The sequence below is a fragment of the Eriocheir sinensis genome, chromosome 21 (assembly GCF_024679095.1).
Source record: "Eriocheir sinensis breed Jianghai 21 chromosome 21, ASM2467909v1, whole genome shotgun sequence".
NCBI lineage: Eukaryota > Metazoa > Arthropoda > Malacostraca > Decapoda > Varunidae > Eriocheir > Eriocheir sinensis.
The window spans coordinates 14,789,886-14,809,885 of NC_066529.1; the positions used below are offsets into that span (position 1 = coordinate 14,789,886).

A 20,000-nucleotide genomic window follows, 5' to 3' on the forward strand; every position below is an offset into this window, starting at 1 on the left:
ACACACACACACACACACACACACACACACACACACACACACACACACACACACACACACACACACACACGTCTTTTCCTATCGTCCCTCTCATTTACTCTCTTCCTCCCATCCCATCCCTCCTTCCCTCTTTCCTTCCGTTCTTTCTGCCCTCCTTCCCTTTCTCTTCCGTGCCCTTCCTCCCTTCCGGTTATATTCCTCTCCCTCTTTTCCTACCCTGCTATTTTTTCCCCTCCTTTTTATTTTTTGTTCCTCCTGATATTTTTTTTTCTTTGTTCCTCTCTCTCTCTCTCTCAAGAAGGGAAGAAAATGCAATACCATATACATAATTTTAAAAGGGACTATATTGTTACACGAAATGTAAACATTATTTTAAAACTTTTCACAGTTTATCTACAAAGTTTTGCTTATATTTTTCTTACACACGAACGTATATAAGTTTAAAGGAGTAAACAGATAGCCACTGACGTGTGATGGGGTGGGGGCGGGGTTGGGGGACAACGAAAAAATAGAAAGGGACAAGAGGGAAAATTTATGATTGGAAGACAGGTAATGCAAAAATCAAAAGAAAAGACACAGCAAGGGTAAAAGGTATAGGGGATGGGAAGGATTGAAAGGGAAGAAAAAGGAACTAAAAGGAATAATGGGTTGGGGAAAAGAAAGGAAATATATATTGAATAGAAGGAAGAAAACGAATTTTGAGAACAAAAGAGGAAAACGAAGCGGGAGTAAGGAAAAAATTCGGGTAATACAAATTGAAAGCAAATTAATGGAAATAACACTGGAAATAGAGAAGAAAGGGGCTGTATGGCTGCTGGAAGGATCTATTCAGGGGGGGAGGGGTGATATGTATAAGAAACACCTCAGATGAAAACTATAGTAGTAATCAACACGAACGGAAAACGGTAAACGAAGTAGAAAAACTGTGAAAATGCACCGATAAGCAAGAAACAAGTAGGAAAGAAAAGTTGAAAAATAAGACGAAGGAAAAAAATATAGCCATGAAACAAGAAAACTTCAATACAAAAAGGAAATTTGGAATAAAAACGAAAAAAAAAATATTAAAGATCTGGCATATACAACCTGAATGGAAGAAATGAAAAATGTAAATCCTGCTCGAGAAAAAAACGGTAGACAAATATATACAAAAAGACAGTGGATAAAATAAAAAATAAAATAAAACGTGCATAATAGAAGGAAAAAATGGCTGCAAAGACTAAAATATAATAGTAGAAGGCTTGAAAGAAAACACTGGAACACGGACACTAACACAATCCACAAGGAAAACAAATAAAAACAATAAATAAAGATAACAAAAATAAGTGACAAAAGGCATAACTACCAGCATACTTACACCCAAACACTTATAATTATCCATCACTTAGAATAATAATGACAAAATTACTTCTTAAAACCTATCTGGGCCACGCCACACCACACCAACACCACCATACATGTACTTCCCCTCACTTCACTGCCCGCACTACACCACCACAGCACTACACGTTCTCCACCCGCTCGCCGCTGTACTCCAAGTCCCTCTTCTTCTTCCTCGTCTGCTTGGTGGACACGTTGCCGTTCTCTGGGTCCAGCACTGCCTCATGTCGGTGCCTGGAGCGGGAGCGAGAGCGAGAGCGGGAACGAGATCGAGAGCGGGACCGAACCAGTGCAGATCGAGGTCTCCGCATGTTGGTGCCCAGAAGGATGACGATGATAGCCGCATAGAACACCACGATGACCTGAGGACGGGAAGGGAATGAGTCAAGAGAGAAGGTTCAGAGAGGAAGGAGTTTTAGGCCCGTGTTATCAGACGCTTTCGGCTCCCACAACGACTATTTCCAAAGGCCACAGTTCGTCGGGATCTCATGAGTGTTTATTCACATTCATGGAGCAAGAGTCTTGTCAAACTGTCACTAAGCTCATAAAATCAAAGGAGTGTGCGTAAGCCCTGAAATGTTTGGGAAATGCAAAATGAAACGGAATTAAAACAATGAAAAGTGGACAGTAAAGAAAGGAAAATAGAAAATATAGATAGGAAACGAAAGGAAACTGACTTAGATAAGAACATAAGATACGTGCAATGGACAGTGCGAAAGGAGGAAGAGGAGGAACACAAAGGAAGAACAAACAACAGCAGACCTGTTGGTCCTTACGAGGCTGTTCGTGACAAGCTACACTAACTATCTAATCAAAGGTGGAAGATGAAGGACAGCAAAGGCGAAGGCTCCTCCCCACCCCCCCATCCCTCCAGCCAAAGCTGGCAGGAAAGGAAAAAGAACCATGCAGCATGGAAAAACTGCATGGAATTTATGTAGGAAAGAGGAAAGAACTACCATTACTGCTACCACTAACCGGGCGATAAAAGTGGACAAGGACACCAGTATTCGAAAGAACTTAACGCTATTACGACAAAGAGTAATATCTTAGTTGCTGGTTGGATTTAAAACACTTTTCTAATCTATTCTTGAAGGCCGTAACTGTTGTACTATCAACGACATCACAGGGTATAGAGTTCCAAACATTAACAACTCGATTGAAGAAGTAGTGTTTAGCTTCGTGCGACGAGAATCTTTTACCACTTATCTTCAAATTGTGATTTCTTCTTGTTCTATTTGATCGATCAATTGTAAAGTAATCTTCCGCATTAATATCACTGAATCCTTTAAACATTTTAAACACTTTTATTAGATCGCCTCGCATTCTTCGTTTTGATAGACTGAATAAATTTACTTCTTTAAGCCTTTGTTCATACGATAAATTTCTCAACCTAGGAATCATCTTTGTTACTCTTCGTTGAACCCGTACCAACTTTTCTATGTATTTTCTGTAGTAGGGAGACCAAAACTGTACACAGTACTCTGGACGGGGTCGAACCAACGAATTATACAGTTTTAATATTAGTTTTTCCGATTTATTATTAAAGACTCGTCCGATGAAGCCAACCAATTTGTTTGCAGTTTTAACTACCTCTTAACAATGCTGACCGGGCTTTAAATCACTTGATATAGTGATTCCAAGATCCTTTTCTTTACTTACTGCAGAAAGTTGTTGGCCATTCATTACGTACCGAACGCGATTGTTATTTTTTCCGATGTGCAACACTTTACATTTGTCAACGTTAAATTTCATTTGCCATTGATTGGCCCAACGTGCAAGTCGATCTATATCTGATTGTAAAGCTTCTTCGTCGAGTGTCGCAGTTACTTTACTAGCAATTTTTGTGTCATCAGCAAATTTTGATACTTTGCAAGTGAGCCCATCATCGATATCATTAACATAAATTAAAAAGAGCATGGGGCCAAGCACTGATCCTTGAGGTACGCCGCTTCTCAGGAGGGCTCAGGAGGAGGATGAAGTCCAGGAGTGAGATTGACTTTGTGGTATGGATGGTGCTGCGTGTGGGTTTGTGTGGGCGTAGAGATCGAGTGGTGTGGAGGACAGGCGTGAACGGTGTGCGGGGAAAGTGTTGAAGCTTATACAGTAATGTATATCCCACTGCAGGCGTGACCCATATGGAGAAAAAAAACTAATAATGAATATAAGAAGAAAAGAGGTGCAAGCTGAACTGATAATAATAATTAAGAAAAATGATGATGATAATAATAGAAAAAAGCACCCTAAAAGCTTCCATTCTGATGATGAAGCCATGATGGTGTTGATTGTGTTTTAGGTGAAAAAATGATCCATTGTGTATTGAGCCGTTAATGTAGACTCTCTCTCTCTCTCTCTCTCTCTCTCTCTCTCTCTCTCTCTCTCTCTCTCTCTCTCTCTCTCTCTCTCTCTCTCTCTCTCTCTCTCTCTCTCTCTCTCTCTCTCTCTCTCTCTCTCTCTCTCTCTCTCACACACACACACACACACACACACTCACACACACACACACACACACACACACACACACACACACACACACACACACACACACACACACACACACACACACACACACACACACACACACACACACACACACACACACACACACACACACACACACACACACACACACACACACACACACACACACACACACACACACACACACACACACACACACACACACACACACACACACACACACACACACACACACACACACACACACACACACACACACACACACACACACACACTAAACCGATCAATCAGTTAAATAACCAACAAATCAGTCAGTTAATCAATCAGTCAGTAAGTCAGTCAACACGCCAGTCACTCCGCGCCGCAGCCACCCCTCAGTCAATCATTCACGCCACTCACGGCCACGAAGACGGCGGCCTCGGCAGAGATCTCCGTGGCTGAGGGGGCGGGGGGCGGGTCTTGGAACTGGGCGAGGAAGGAAGGTCCCGACTCTCCCTTGGAACTGGCCCGCCTGATGCCGCCCGCTAGCACGCAACCCAGCCTGGAGGGGAGGGAGAGGAGAGGGAGGGAATGTTAGTGCTGGGGGATGAAGAAGATGTTAATTGTATAGTGAGTGGATTTAAAAGAGGAGGAAGAGGACAAGGAGAAGTGAGGAGGTATGAATGTGGGTTTAATTTCTTCCCCTTTATGCGAAGATTATTTTTCCTCCATTTTTTTTTTCTTATGCGCGGTTATGTTGGACTAGAAAGTGGGGAAGCTGAGAGAGAGGAGCGAGATGCGAAGGGTATAATGTGTAAGGAAGGAGAGTAAGAAAAATGAAGATTGAGAAAGAGAAGAAAGAGGACGAGGAGAAATAGGCAGAAGAGGAGAATGAGACGATGAGAAAGAAATGGATATAGTTGAGATTCTTTGAAAGACTCGAAGATGGCGGAGGAATATGGGAAGGAAAAATTATGCAAATATTTTAAAGTTATGTAAGGTATTGTGCACAGGCGAATAGGTGGAAAATGTGTGTGTGTGTGTGTGTGTGTGTGTGTGTGTGTGTGTGTGTGTGTGTGTGTGTGTGTGTGTGTGTGTGTGTGTGTGTGTGTGTGTGTGTGTGTGTGTGTGTGTGTGTGTGTGTGTGCACGTATTTCTTCCAAGTCTCATTGTTTTTCTTTTCCTTTTCAGTTATCATTTCTTCCTCTTGAAGGAGTTTATTCTCTCTCCTCACCGGTTTGTCTGGGATGATTATGTCTGTCGCTCGGTCTCTATTTGTCTGCATCTATGTGCATATGTTGTCTGTCTGTCTATCTATCTCTGTCAATCTCTCTACCAATATATTTATCTATATCTCATTACCGTGCCAACGCAACGCTTCTCTCCCGGCTGCAAATAGTCCACAATTAGAGGAAGCAACAAATCCACACCTAAAATTTGTCCCACGAGGCAGAACACAACCCGGAAACCATTCGTGTGTGTGTGTGTGTGTGTGTGTGTGTGTGTGTGTGTGTGTGTGTGTGTGTGTGTGTGTGTGTGTGTGTGTGTGTCCAGGATTATGTATATATTCTGAAAAAAAAGTTAGTGATTTGCATTTTATTTATATTATTTTTTGTTTTTGTATTTCTTTTGACGATGAATATTAAAGGGGGTAGCTCTGCAAAAATCGCGAAAATTGATGACGATGGTGAGGGTTGTGGTGATGATTGTACTGGAGTTCGTGATGATTGTGGTGATGACGCCTGCTGTTGTTGTGGTGGTGGTGGTGGTGATGGTGGTGGTGCTGGTGCTGATGGTGGTGGTGTATTTGTTCCTCTTATTGTCGCTGCTCATTATTTTTTTTACGGCTGATTATGTTTGTTGTTTATGCTGCTCCTGCTCCTTTTTTAATACGATTATTCTAATACATTGTTGTTGTTATTGTTGTCGTACTTAGTGTTATTACTAGTGGGTTTTTTTTAATATTCCTGTTGTTCCTCTTGCACCCCTTATGTTTTTGTTATTGTTAAAAGTAATACTCTTGATGCCGTTGTTGTTGTCGATCATAACACACATTTTTTCATAGTTTCTACGAAGCGATTTTCCGGAGAATAACATCAAATAGCCTTTTAACGAACACCACCCCACCACCAGCGGCACACAGCCCCTCCCCTCTCTCCCTTCCTCACTCCTCCTCTCATCATTATCTCACACCCCTCCCCCCTCCTTCCCTTCCTCCACCCTCTCCCTCCCTCATTCCATCCCCCTCCCTCCCTCCCCCCTAGTCTCCGTGCCTCGAGGAACGTGGTTAATGGACCAGCTTCATGTTATTTTCCGCTTCTCATTTTCCACATGCACGATTTTTGGGGGCTCCAAATTTTCTGTTCTTTTAGGGCACGTGTGTTCGTTCGTAAGGGGGGAAATAATGTATTTACTCTCTTGATGGTCACCGCTGCCATTTCTGAGAACCCCGACACAAATAGTAACGAAAGAAAGAGAAAGATACGAGGGAGAATTAAAGTTGTGAGTAAACAGTAAGTAAAAAGAAAGAAAGAAGGAAGAAGAAAAAAAAAGAAAGGTAAAAAGAAGGAAAGAGTAATATAGATAAAAAAAACGATAGTAAGAAAGAGAGGAAGGAGAAGGAAGAAGGAAAGAAATAAAGAATGAATGAAAAAAGGGTAAAGAATTTAAGAAGGAAGAAGAAGAAAAGTAGAGAAATATTAGAAAGAAGAGATAACGAAAGGAATAAAGAGAAAGAAAATAATCATCAGAGGGAAAAAACATTCAGCATCATCGATCATACTCAGCAACGTCCACAACAACAACAACAAAACCGCCACCACCTTAACCAACAACAACATCAACAACAACAAGAACAGCGTCAACACCATTATTTACAAGAGACATACAAAACAGTTCGGCTCGTCAAAGGCATCACCCAAAGAATAAATTAAAGTTGGGTGTTAAATGGAAAAAAATGTTGCATCAAAGAAATACGATACAGAAACTCACTGATCGTAGGAATAAAAACCGTTTCTTCTTTCTACGCATAAAGGTGGTAATTAAACGACTGGAAAAATGATGAAGGAAACAAATGTTTATCCAAGTTCCTGCGAAGGTGGTGGATAAACGTCATTAAATATTTATGATGCATTTGTTAATTTAACAAAGTAGAATTAATGACAGTTTCCTAAAGGGAACGTACGTGGAAAAAACATGCGTTAACTTGTAACATACGGAGATAAGTGATAAAACGTGTCACATACACGAAGGAAAATACGCAGTGGTGCGCACGTCCGCAGCTCAGGCCTCATGCACGATCAGTACACACAGCTGCCAACACTTTTGAGGCCGTGGGACTTTGAACGCGAGCGTGGCCGCGTTCATGAACAAAGCCCGTTTCAAGCCTGTGTGGTCGCGCTTTGAGCCGTGGAAGGAGCCCTCGATGTTACCTGCCTTAAACCGTTATGAATCAGTGAGCCAGTCCGTCAGTCAATTAATACCCCAACTATTCAGTAAAGTCAGGAGTTAGACCGTGCACGTAATCAAGTCTACAGCACACTGGGCGTTTACTTGACATGCGAGTTTCACATGGTTCGCTGGCGATATAAGAAACAAACTAAGTAACAAATTTTATGTCCAGTACCAACAATTTCGTTTTACCTAAGAACAAGCCTCAGTGATGGGAACAGACCAAGGCAGCGCCCTGCCAGCCCTAAGTGACCTTTCGATTATTCACGCAGGATTTAAATGCAAATTTACTCCAGAAAAGCAACGAGATTACTCGGCACACCCCCTCCTTAGAACGAAGTGAAGCGGTCTTTGCCACTTCACTATCAGTGAAGTGAAGTGAAGTGCGTGCGTACCTGCAAAAAATAGATCCAAATAAATCTCCGGGACCCGACAATTTATCTCCTCGCGTTTTAAGAGAATGCAGTCAACAGCAAGAATTACCCATAACGTTGATGTTCAACAAGTCATTAGCACAGGCAAGCGTGCCCCTTGAGTGGAAAAAGCCAGTGTTACCCCGATCCTATCAGCCTTACGTCTGTCCTAATTAAACTATTCGAAAAAATAATCAGGGATAAAGTGATCACGTTCCTCGAAACAAATAATTTGATAACTGAAATCAGCACGGATTTCGTTGAAATCGATCTTGCCTTACCAACTTATTAACTTTTTTCAACGACGTTTATTCAAGTTGGACACCCGAGCCCCATATGACGTAATTTACCTAGACTTTCAGAAAGCGTTTCATAAAGTTTCCCACGTTAGGCTTATTTCAAAACTGCGTTCCCACGGTATAAATGACCATCTGTGCGCTTGGATTTATGACTGGCTCACAGATAGACAACAGCGTGTAGTTCTTAATGGTGAAGCATCCGATTGGCAACCCGTAACCAGTGGCGTGCCCCAAGGTTCGGTCCTGGGGCCAACACTATTCATAATGTACGTGAACGATTTAGAGAATGATATCCTATCAAAAGTAGCCAAATTCGCCGACGACACCAAATTAGGAGGTACGATAACAAACAGTAAAAATTGCGAGAATATTCATTCAGATTTAATAAGACTTGCCGACTGGAGCGAAAAATGGCAAATGTGTTTCAACGTAGATAAATGTAAAGTAATGCACATAGGTGAAAAGAACCCTAACTTTAAATATCAGATTCAAGGACATGAGCTCAGCGAAGTAAAACAAGAAAAATATCTTGGTGTTATTATCAATAACACTCTTAAAAAGAGCGACCAATGTACTGCGGCGAGTAAAAATGCCAATATGATCTTAGGATTAATCTCAAGAAACTTTGATTATAAATCACCCGAACCTATGAAGAGATTATATTCAGCATTTGTAAGACCACACCTAGAGTACGCTGTTCAGTTCTGGTCAGCGAATTATATCTAAGATCAAGTTCTGATAGAAAGGATACAGCGATGAGCAACCAAACAAATTCCAGCGCTCCGTAACTTGCCGTATGACGAGCGTTTAAACCGATTGGATATATTTTCCTTAAAAAAGCGAAGGTAAGAGGGGACTTAATCGAAATGTTCAAAATCCTTAATAGATTCGAAAACATTAACCCAGATAGTATATTTTAGAGAGACGCCAACTCAGTAACACGCAGCAACGGTATGAAGTTAAAGGGAAACAGATGTAACACATTGGCGCGCAGAATTTATCGAATAATAGAGTTGTCGATCACTGGAAGAGGCTCCCACCGTCAGTAGTTAGCGCACAGAGTATCAATAGCTTCAAATCTTAATTGGATAAGTACTTCAGGGATATAGGATTTTACTAACCATTTTTCGTATGTTTCAGACACACTCAAGTACGACTACAACCTGAAGACTTTGTTAATGATTTCCCTCACAGCTTAGGTCACCAGTAGCGTAAGTTAAGGGTAGTGATTTCCTCTTATTTATCTCTTTACTGTAAAATATCCATGTCCCTTTCTTCCTTAAAGGCAAATGGTGTTTTCTTTTAACTTTTTCCTGCCGGCACGTTGCCGGAGGGAGAGGTGGGTGGGGAGGAGCCTTCACCTATTCTATCCTGTCCTACCACACGTAGATTACTAGTAGTAGCGGTAGTAAACAGACACCCTCGCTATAGACCGCCAGGTATTCTGGTGTCTGTTCTTCCTATGTATTCCTATGTATAACAAGGTACGACATGTGTTGAACGAATTTAACAACACCTTCCTAAATGAGAACGAACAGTGAACGGCCGGAAAAGTAGCTATGCTAAAAATGCTGAGTAATTATTATGTTAAGAAACTAAAATGCGTATTCATCCATAAGAGTACACTGAAACTCAAGAGCCTTACAATGCTAAGTAACTCTGCGACTGCCATACTAATGGAGCGAACCTTTATTTATGGGCCACACAATGCTAATTAACTATTCTAAATATGCTAAGTAACTACTCAGCATATATATATATATATATATATATATATATATATATATATATATATATATATATATATATATATATATATATATATATATATATATATTTAAACAGACACTGAAACTCATGGACCACGCAAATACTAAGTAACTATGCGTCATGTGCACTAATGGACTTCCCCGAGTATTCATGAGCCACGCAGTGCTAAGTACAGTAAAACCCCGATTATCCGAAAGCGGATTATCCGAAAAACCGGATTATCCGAAATTGATCTGGATAATGCAATTAAAAAAAAAATTTCTATACTAAAACGTTACAGAACATCAAAAATAAATAAAAGTAACTACATATGTACTATATTAACACATTTAAAATTGATAAGAACAGTTAAAATGAATATGCTTTCTAATACGTATTGCCGAAATAGCTTGTAACGAATAGATCAATGTATTAGACAAAAAACATTAAACAAACTCTCAACAACACCACGTCCGCACCTTCGCCCCAGCAAGGACGTAGGTGCGGCGAACGAACAAACTACTGCACGACTACTCTCACACCGTACTCTCAAGACAACGACACAAACACGACTCCCCTCTCCACTCCATGCCACATTCCCCTTCCAACATACGAGTTGCGCGATAATATGAGTCGTCATACTGTGTCTCCACCTGCACGATGCATCAAGGTCACACTTGCAAGCTTGCACAACCATTCACAATCGCACTCTGCAACATTCACAATTCAGATCTGCAACGCTCACAAGTATCAACATACACTGGTCCAGACAAGGAGACACACAGACAAACATACAATAAAACATTTACATCACATGTTTTAAGCGTACTACTTTGTTTAGCGTAGCGTGTGTTTGTTTGGTTTCAAAATCAAAATGGCGGCGATCAAAATGGCGGCCATAAATCCGGATTATCCGAAAAATCGGCTTATCCGAAAGAGGCTTCCCCCCTTCCATTTCGGATAATCGGGGTTTTACTGTATTATTATTATTATTATTATTATTATTATTATTATTATTATTATTATTATTATTATTATTATTATTATTATTATTATTATTATTATTATTATTATTATTATTATTATTATTATTATTATTATTATTATTATTATTATTATTATTATTATTATTATTATTATTATCATTATTATTATTATGATAAGACACCAAAGCTTCCCTCCAGGGTTCAGATACAATAAGTTGAACCACACAAAATACCAAAAGGTACTGGAGAGAAGCAAAGGCAACGAACAGTTAAGAAACTGGCAGTCAAAGACAAAAGGATGAAAAATAAAATTACTATTTCAAAAAGACATTCACACGAGACTTAAATGTAGAAATATCTGCAGAAAGGACAATCTCATTTGGTGACTGCTTCCATAAGTTTGTCGACGACGGAGAAAACATCATGAGAATTGTGTCTTACAAAAATTCATAGGATTAAAAGCAAGATCATTTTGACTAAGAGCAAACTTCGTGACCCGGGCAGGAATAAAAGAAAGTATCAGGCAAAGCATTGTGTAAGGGACGTCGATTATTCTTAAAAACTCAGATCCAAACAGGAGCACAATACTCAAAGTGGGGCAAAATGAATACATAAAAAGATTTGATTATATTTGAGTCACAAGCAAATTGTTTGAAGCACTTACGAAACAAGCCTGTCTTTTGTGCAATAGTGGAAGATATGGAACGGATGTGCTTCTTAAATGTCAGTTTAGAATCAAGAGTGACTCCCAACAAACGGATACTAGAAACATCCTTAATTTGTTCACCAAAAAATATGCAAACAAGGATGAGGTGGATTGAAGGTACTGATGGTCATGGAATGTTTTTTATTAGCATTAAGCTTCATGCCCCAAAGTTGACACCAAGCGGTGATCATTCCCCAGTCCCTGTTCAGAGATGCAGCAACTTTACCTCTGTTGGTAGAAGAGTGAACAGAGGAGTATAGAGCTGTATCACCACCATATGAAATAAGCTTATTTTCGAGGTTAATGCCCAAGTCAGAAATAAAAATGTTAAAAAATAAAGGTCCAAGGACACTGCCCTGAGGAACACCAGAAACAACAGGCAGAGGAGAAGAGCAGCACCATCAACAACCACACACTCTAATCGATTAGTTAAAAATTCTTTAAAAATACTGAGAAGACTTCCACCAATACCAAGGAGTTGTAGTCTATAAATTAGAGCCCCAATGATTCACAGCATCAAAAGCAGAACTAAAATCAATAGCAACAACTCAAGACTCATGCCCACGATCCAAAGAAGACTGCAGGTCATGAGGCAGAGTCAAGAGAGCGTCACATGTTCCCAAACCCTTACGAAATCCGAACCGAGAATTAGGTAACTGATTGAATTTATCACAGTATATGGAAAGCCGTTTAGCCAAAAGCCTCTCAAAGATCTTAGAGAGAATAGGAGTAATATAAATTGGGCGGTACTCAGTAGGAAAAGTTGAAGCTGAGGCTCCCTTCGGGATGGGAGTGATGATGGCCTTGCGCCAACAAGAAGGAAAACTACCAGATTTAAGCAGTAACCTAAATACTACAGCAAGTTATGGTGCTAAGAACGTAGCAATTTTCTTAAAGAATAGAGGGAAAAAAATCTGGGCCCGTCCCACCATATATATATATCAAGATCTAGAAGGTATTTTTTTTCCAATTCACTGGATCTAAATGCAACTGAGCCAAGTTTCACTAGAGTCTGAGGTGTGCATTATCGTGCGCTGGCAGCCTGCTGTCCCAAGGCGTGTACGATTTCGTGGATAATATATAATAGCCTACGCATAGGATACAGTCGTCATTATCAATAATATACAGGCAGCATTAAATAATACCGTCAGTTATAGTCGATTTTGAGTTAAAAAATATTAGTACTGTCGCAAATACCTGTTTTGTTAATTTACAAAATCGCTGATTATATTTATTAAACAGCCTTGGCGCTGTCCGCCACCGAGAAAACTTGTTGGGTTTTGTATTAACGAAACAGTTGTTTGGGACATTACTAATAATTTTGTACGTAAAATCAATCATAATTATAATTGATGGTATTTTTATTGTTGCCTGCATATTATTGACTCTGACCACCGTTTCCTATACGTAGGCTATCATATATTATCCACGCGATCGGACACAACATGGAACAACAGATTGCCAACGGATGATAATGCACACCTCAGACTTGGGTGAACCGACTTTTTTATAGTAGTCGTAATAGTAGTAGAAGTAGTTGTAGTAGTAGTAGAAGTAGTAGTAGTAGTAGTAGTAGTAGTAGTAGTAATAGTAATAGTCGTAGTAGTAGTAGTAGTAGTAGTAGTAGTAGTAGTAGGAAGAGGAGGAGAAGGAGTACATTTTAAAGATCCGCAAAAAAAAAATGCTTTATAATTAAGATATAACGAAGTCTTTAGCTCTGGGAAAATTGCTTTCCACCTTGGGTAACCGTGAACAGTTCAAGGAAAGCTAATTAATGATGTTGAACTACAAAAAAACGAGTGTGTGTGTGTGTGTGTGTGTGTGTGTGTGTGTGTGTTTAGGTAGGTAGGTTGGCAAGTAGGCAAGGGAGTGGGCGAGGGGAGTCAATTTCGAGATGGAACAACATATCCCGCGCCTGACTACAGCAGATGAGGGGCCGCGGCTACATTGCCTACAGCCCAGCCGTCACGACACTATGTAATTATATTCATTTTGCCTTGTTTCCTTACTAGCCCACAATTCATTACTTCCATTATTTTGACCTGTCCCCGCTCAGGAAAACGTTCCCCATTTAACTTTTACAAAATATACCTAACTTTTTTTTTACAGAAGAGGAAGCAGTTCAGGGGAAAAAAAAACAGTAATGAAAAAAAAGCCCGCTACTCACTGCTCCTACAAAGAGTCAAGAGGAGTGGCCGAAAGATAGGTCAATTTCGGGAGGAGAGGTGTCCTGATACCATCCTCTTGAAAGAGTTCAGGTCGTAGGCAGGAGGAAATACAGATGAAGGAAGATTGTTCCAGAGTTTACCAGCATGAGGGATGAAAGAGTAAAAATGCTGGTTAACTCGTGCGTAAGGGATTTGGACAGTAAAGGGATGAGCTTGAGTAGAAAGTCGTGTGTGGCGAGGCCGCGGAAAGGGGGGAGGCATACAGTTAGCAAGTTCAGAAGAGCAGTCAGCGTGAAAATATCGATGGAAGACTGAAAGAGGGGTAACATGGCGGCGGAATTTACGAGGTATATGAAGACTATCAGTAAGAGGAGGAGAGCTTTATGATTCCACTAGTCCCTTCTTACAAAATCGTTCTCCTTTTTTTCCCTTATTTACGCTATTTACGCTGTTTTCTCTTGTGTACAATTTCAACCACTCACATCTTATATTAACGTTCTGTTATAAATTTAAACCAACATCTTTTATTTCCTTTCCCTTACATTCTCAACCACTACCATCTTATAAATAAAAACTTGGGTCTTGGGTTAATTTTATCTGGGAATCTTACATCGCGTTTACTGATAACTTTGTATCCATTATTATGATTTTATTTGTAGTAGTTGTAGGAAGGGGAGGAGGAGAAAGAGGAGGAGGAGGAGAAGTAGGAGTAGTAATGGTAGTGTTGTCCTTTTCTTTTTGGCATCGTTATTATTGGAAGCAACGCTGTTTCCTCTATTCCTCCTCCCCACACGACGCACCACAACACGAATGCGAAACGAAAACCAGAGTCGCGAATTTTCTCTGCTTATTGGTATTGCTTATTGTATTTCTCCGGAACGAGCGTGTGTGTGTGTGTGTGTGTGTGTGTGTGTGTAGAATGTCATGTGACAGTCTGTGTTGAGTTACTTCTGTCTGTCTGTCTGTCTGTGTGTCTGTCTGTCTGTCTGTCTGTCTGTGTGGCTGTTTGGATCCTCATTTCATTACACTAAACAATCATTATTTTTCTGTGTGACGGATTGATATTTTTTTTCCTTTTGTATGTTTGTTTAAAGAACTCAACGAGCATCAACATCATCATCATCACCACAACCATCACCATCAACACCAATATTACCTCCACTTCACTGCCCATTGCCATCACCACTTCATCCCTCATTACCACCACCACCACCACAATCATCCCACTCTCTTGCACGCTCTCACCACTACCACCACCATCACCACGCCCAACACCATCCCCACCGCCACCAACACAACCTGCAACACGACCACCACAAACAACTGTACCACCACCAACTAACCAAGACCAAACACCAACAAAAACGAATTTCAAAGAACAATAACAACAACGTGAAGTATGAAAAAAAACGAGAAGAAAATTTAATTAGTTTATAAACGAAGAATGTTTATCACTAACCTTGCGGAGAAGAATGAAGAGGAGTGATATTGAGGAGCAGGAGGAGGAGGACGAAAATAAGTAGAAAGAGGAGAATGAGAATGAGGAGGAGGAGGAAATGAAGAAGAGAAGCAAGAGCAGGAGCAATGTAGTAGGAGAAGGCGAAGGAGGAGAAAGAGGAGGCGCTTGACGTGAAATTAGAAGAGGAGGAGTAGGAGTAGGGAAAGGATAGTCGTATTAAGAGGGGGAGGGGAAAAACGAGGATAGGCGTCTCCCTTTCAAGTGGGTTATAATGACACAGATACAGTACCCGCAGGACGCCTCCTCTCACACACCCTTCCCCTCGCCCCCCTCACCTCTCTCTCCCCCCTTCCTTCCCCCTGCACCTCCCTAATATAAGGGACTCTGTGACACCTTCCCTTAATCCTTTGGGCTTAGGCAATACCCGTAGTGAGGGAAGAGAGAGAGAGAGAGAGAGAGAGAGAGAGAGAGAGAGAGAGAGAGAGAGAGAGAGAGAGAGAGAGAGAGAGAGAGAGAGGGAGAGGGGGGGGGGCAGTAGAGAAAGGGCAATAAGAAAACACATTAGAATATATTGAATTAAGGAAGGGGTAAAGAGTCTATTGAGGGTTGTATAAAAGTAAAATGAAAAAAAAAAGTTGAGCAAAGAGGGAGGTGGAGGAAGAGGAACAGAGGAAGAATGGTGAAAAGGAAAGAAAAGGGGAAGACAACACCACACGAAGGACAAATTGATTTACAAAAGAGTTAAGGGAGGATTGAGAGCGGTACAGAAGAAAATGGAAAAGAAAAGAGAAGTGCTGAGCTGAGGAGACAAATGAAGGAAGACGAATAGAGGAAAGGAAGGTGAAAAGGAGGTTTAGTAATTTGTTTTGCTGAGATAAGATAAGATGGAGGGAGGAGGAGGAGGTAGAGTGGAAGAAAACGATTTGAGAGGAAAGGAGATGTTTCGGAAAGAGTAGGGATGAGGTAAGGAAGATGGAAGGAATTAAGAAGGAAGAAGGTGGGGATGAGGAGGAGGAGGAGAAGGGGTCGGGTAGGAGGAGGAGGAGAAGGAGAAGGAGAAGAAGAAGAAGAAGAAGAAGAAGGAGGAGGAAGAGGAGGAGCAGGAGGATGATGAAGCAGAGACGGAGGAGAAGGAGGAGGAAATATATAAGAGCTGAGAATATTTCATGAAGATGTATACTTGTTTCCTTTCTTTGGATTTTCTGTTTCTCTGATTCCGACGAGAGACGAGAACCGGGACACGGGAGACGAGAGAGAAAGAGAAGAGGGACAGACGGAGAAGCATCAGATGGAAGTCTGCTTTATCCTATCCACCCAGCTGTCTCTTATGGCTCAATACCAAGACGGGTGTTTGCCCTGCAACGGAGACGCAGAAAAGGGAAGCTCAAATAAAATGGAAGCGAATCCTTTAGCGAAGAAACTCACGGGACGGAATTGACTCATATAATGTCACCAAAACACACAGAGTAGAAGGAAGGGAGTGGAGGGAATCAGAGTAAAGAGAAGGACAGGAAGAAAGGAAAAAACGAAGAGAAAAAAATGAAAGTGAAAAGAGAAGAAAGAAGTGATGAGGATTTAAAGGAACATAAAAGAAGGATAAAATGTTTAAAGAAAGAGGCAAAGACAAGGTCGAGGAGGTAGTAAAGAAGGACGAGAAGAGAGAAGATGCGTTACGATGAGGCTGAGGAGGGAATATGAAGAAGAGAGAGAGAGAGAGAGAGAGAGAGAGAGAGAGAGAGAGAGAGAGAGAGAGAGAGAGAGAGAGAGAGAGAGAGAGAGAGAGAGAGAGAGAGAGAGAGAGAGAGAGAGAGAGAGAGAGAGAGAGAGAGAGAGAGAGAGAGAGAGAGAGAGAGAGAGAGAGAGAGAGAGAGAGAGAGAGAGACTTTGGTGAAAAAAATATAGAAAAGCAAATGGGAGAAATAGCGTTAATCAAGACTTGGAATGCAAATAAGGGGATAATGAAGCGCCGTCTGTGAGTGGACGGAGAAGGAGGGTGAGAATGAGGATTGGAAAATTAAAGAATGGCCGTGGATGAGTTGCTTACTTACTCACTTACTTGTCTACCTACTTACTTATTTACTTTTTTCCTTCCTTATTTATTTTCTTATTTTCTTACTTGTTTCCTTCCTTACATACTTATTTCCTTACTTATTTCCTTCCTTCCTTATTTACTTATTCCGCCACATACCTGCATATTTATTAACTTACCTGCGTACCTCGTTACTCACACTCCTACTCACATTTTCACTCATTCTTTCCCTCCCTTCTTCCCTCCTTCCCACACTCCCTCCCTCCCTCCATCACTCATTCATTCACTCACTTACACACTCACTCACTCACTCACTCACTCACTCACCTTGAGTGCAAACAAAGCTTGTCGAGGGCGGGGGCGTGAGGGAAGGGATGGGCGTGGTGGAATCCCTCGCTGTGGGCGTTGTCTGACCACATGGCGACTCTGTGAGAAAAGAAAAGTCATTACGAGGAGAAATTTAAAGATAGATTACTGCACCACACACAGGCCAGGCTCAGAAGGGAGGAGAGGGTGACGAGGGAGGATAAAGGGATTATGGTGGAGAGTGTGAACACAGAACACTGCACCACACACAGGCCAGGCTCAGAAGGGAGGAGAGGGTGACGAGGGAGGATAAAGGGATTATGGTGGAGAGTGTGAACACAGAACACTGCACAACACACAGGCCAGGCTCAGAAGGGAGGAGAGGGTGACGAGGGAGGATAAAGGGATTATGGTGGAGTGTGTGAACACAGAACACTGCACAACACACAGGCCAGGCTCAGAAGGGAGGAGAGGGTTACGAGGGAAGATAAAGGGATTATGGTGGAGTGTGTGAACACAGAACACTGCACCACACACAGGAGGGGAGGAGAGGGTTACGAGGGAGGATAAAGGGATTATGGTGGAGAGTGTGAACACAGAACACTGCACCACACACAGGCCAGGCTCAGAAGGGAGGAGAGGGTTACGAGGGAGGATAAAGGGATTATGGTGGAGAGTGTGAACACAGAACACTGCACCACACACAGGGCAGGCTCAGAAGGGAGGAGAGGGTTACGAGGGAGGATAAAGGGATTATGGTGGAGTGTGTGAACACAGAACACTGCACAACACACAGGCCAGGCTCAGAAGGGAGAAGAGGGTTACGAGGGAGGAGAAAAGGGATTATGGTGGAGAGTGTGGACACAGAACACTGCACCACACATAGAAGGGGAGGAGAGGGTTACGAGGGAGGATAAAGGGATTATGGTGGAGAGTGTGAACATAGAACACTACACCACACACAGGAGGGGAGGACCCGTGGATTCGTAGCTGTTGGTGCGCTAACCACTTCACCACGGAGGCGCAATGTGATGACGTCAGAGGTGAGGGTGATACTTCCCGTGTGTGTGTGTGTGTGTGTGTGTGTGTGTGTGTGTGTGTGTGTGTGTGTGTGTGTGTGTGTGTGTGTTGTGTTGTGTTGTGTTTTCCCGTCAAGAAGTTGAATAATGCAGAGTGGAGTCGTCGGCGTATGAGTGGACAGGACAGTTTGTTATGGAAAGAAGATCATTGATGAATAACAGGAAGAGAGTGGGTGATAGGACAGAGCCCTGTGGAACGCCATTGTTGATAGATTTAAGGGAAGAGCAGTGACCGTCTACCACCACAGAGATAGAACGGCCGGAAGGAAACTGAGATATAATATATATATATATATATATATATATATATATATATATATATATATATATATATATATATATATATATATATATATATATATATATATATATATATATATATATATATATATATATATATATATATATACTTGATTCTCTTGCAAAATCAGCTTCCTCGGAGGTTGGGCGTTCTGTATCGTCTCCGCCCGTTCTTCTCCCCCGCGCAGTTGCTATCCATATACAGGGGCCTTGTCCGCCCTCGTATGGAGTATGCATCTCACGTGTGGGGGGGCTCCACTCACACAGCTCTTCTGGACAGAGTGGAGTCTAAGGTTCTTCGTCTCATCAACTCTCCTCCTCCTACTGATAGTCTTCTACCTCTTAAATTCCGCCGCGATGTTGCCTCTCTTTCTATCTTCTATCAATATTTCCACGTTGACTGCTCTTCTGAACTTGCTAACTGCATGCCTCCCCCCCTCCCGCGGCCCCGCTGCACACGACTTTCTACTCATGCTCATCCCTACACTGTCCAAACTCCTTATGCAAGAGTTAATCAGCATCTTCACTCTTTCATCCCTCACGCTGGTAAACTCTGGAACAATCTTCCTTCATCTGTATTTCCTCCTGCCTACGACTTGAACTCTTTCAAGAGGAGGGTATCAAGACACCTCTCCTCCCGAAATTGATCTCTCTTTCGGTCACCTCTTTATATAATATATATATATATATATATATATATATATATATATATATATATATATATATATATATATATATATATATATATAAGGAAAAAGGAAGAACATGTGAACCAGTCGTTCAGGAAAAGTATCGTCTACTTGTCCTATACTGATCCTGTACTGGTCCTGTAGCAAGTCAGGCACCAGTGAATCATTGATTTCTCTTAAATAAAAATATTTAAAAGCATAGAAAAAAGTTATTATTCCTGCTTATGATTTTTATGTGAAAAATTCATCTTGGATAATGTATATTAAACTATGGTTCTATTTAGCATTGGCCAAGTTTAATACAAGAAAATTGTCTCATAAGACTGAAACAAATAATCATGGGAAACAAACAAGGATTAATGCAAAAAAATAATTTAAATAAAATAATCGATTTAAATCAAATAAATCGATTTTTTTTATTTAGAAATAATCATGATTTCCAACCCTGAGTAGTAATAATGATAACAATAATGATAGGTACTCGTGCAGTTTATCTTGTTAGGCCACAACTAATTTAGCTTCAAGGTACGAAT

At 41.2% G+C, this 20,000-nt stretch overlaps 2 protein-coding genes across 2 annotated transcripts in view; both read right to left on the reverse strand.

Moving 5' to 3' along the window:
* Positions 1 to 326: 326 nt before the first annotated feature.
* LOC127001728 (uncharacterized) overlaps positions 327 to 20,000 on the reverse strand; it is a 179,847-nt gene continuing 160,173 nt past the window's right edge. The window contains exon 5 of the transcript XR_007755432.1: positions 327 to 1,415. The gene's annotated coding sequence lies outside the window, so the exon portion shown is untranslated. The remainder of the gene's footprint in view (positions 1,416 to 20,000) is intronic.
* Positions 1,205 to 20,000, reverse strand: part of LOC127001727 (uncharacterized) — a 60,170-nt gene continuing 41,374 nt past the window's right edge. The window contains exons 2-4 of the mRNA XM_050866837.1: positions 17,421 to 17,519; positions 4,255 to 4,396; positions 1,205 to 1,739 (exon numbers count right to left, since the gene is read on the reverse strand). Of these exons, the coding sequence (XP_050722794.1) occupies positions 1,500 to 1,739; positions 4,255 to 4,396; positions 17,421 to 17,512 (474 nt within the window). The 5' untranslated portion in view covers positions 17,513 to 17,519 and the 3' untranslated portion in view covers positions 1,205 to 1,499. The remainder of the gene's footprint in view (positions 1,740 to 4,254; positions 4,397 to 17,420; positions 17,520 to 20,000) is intronic.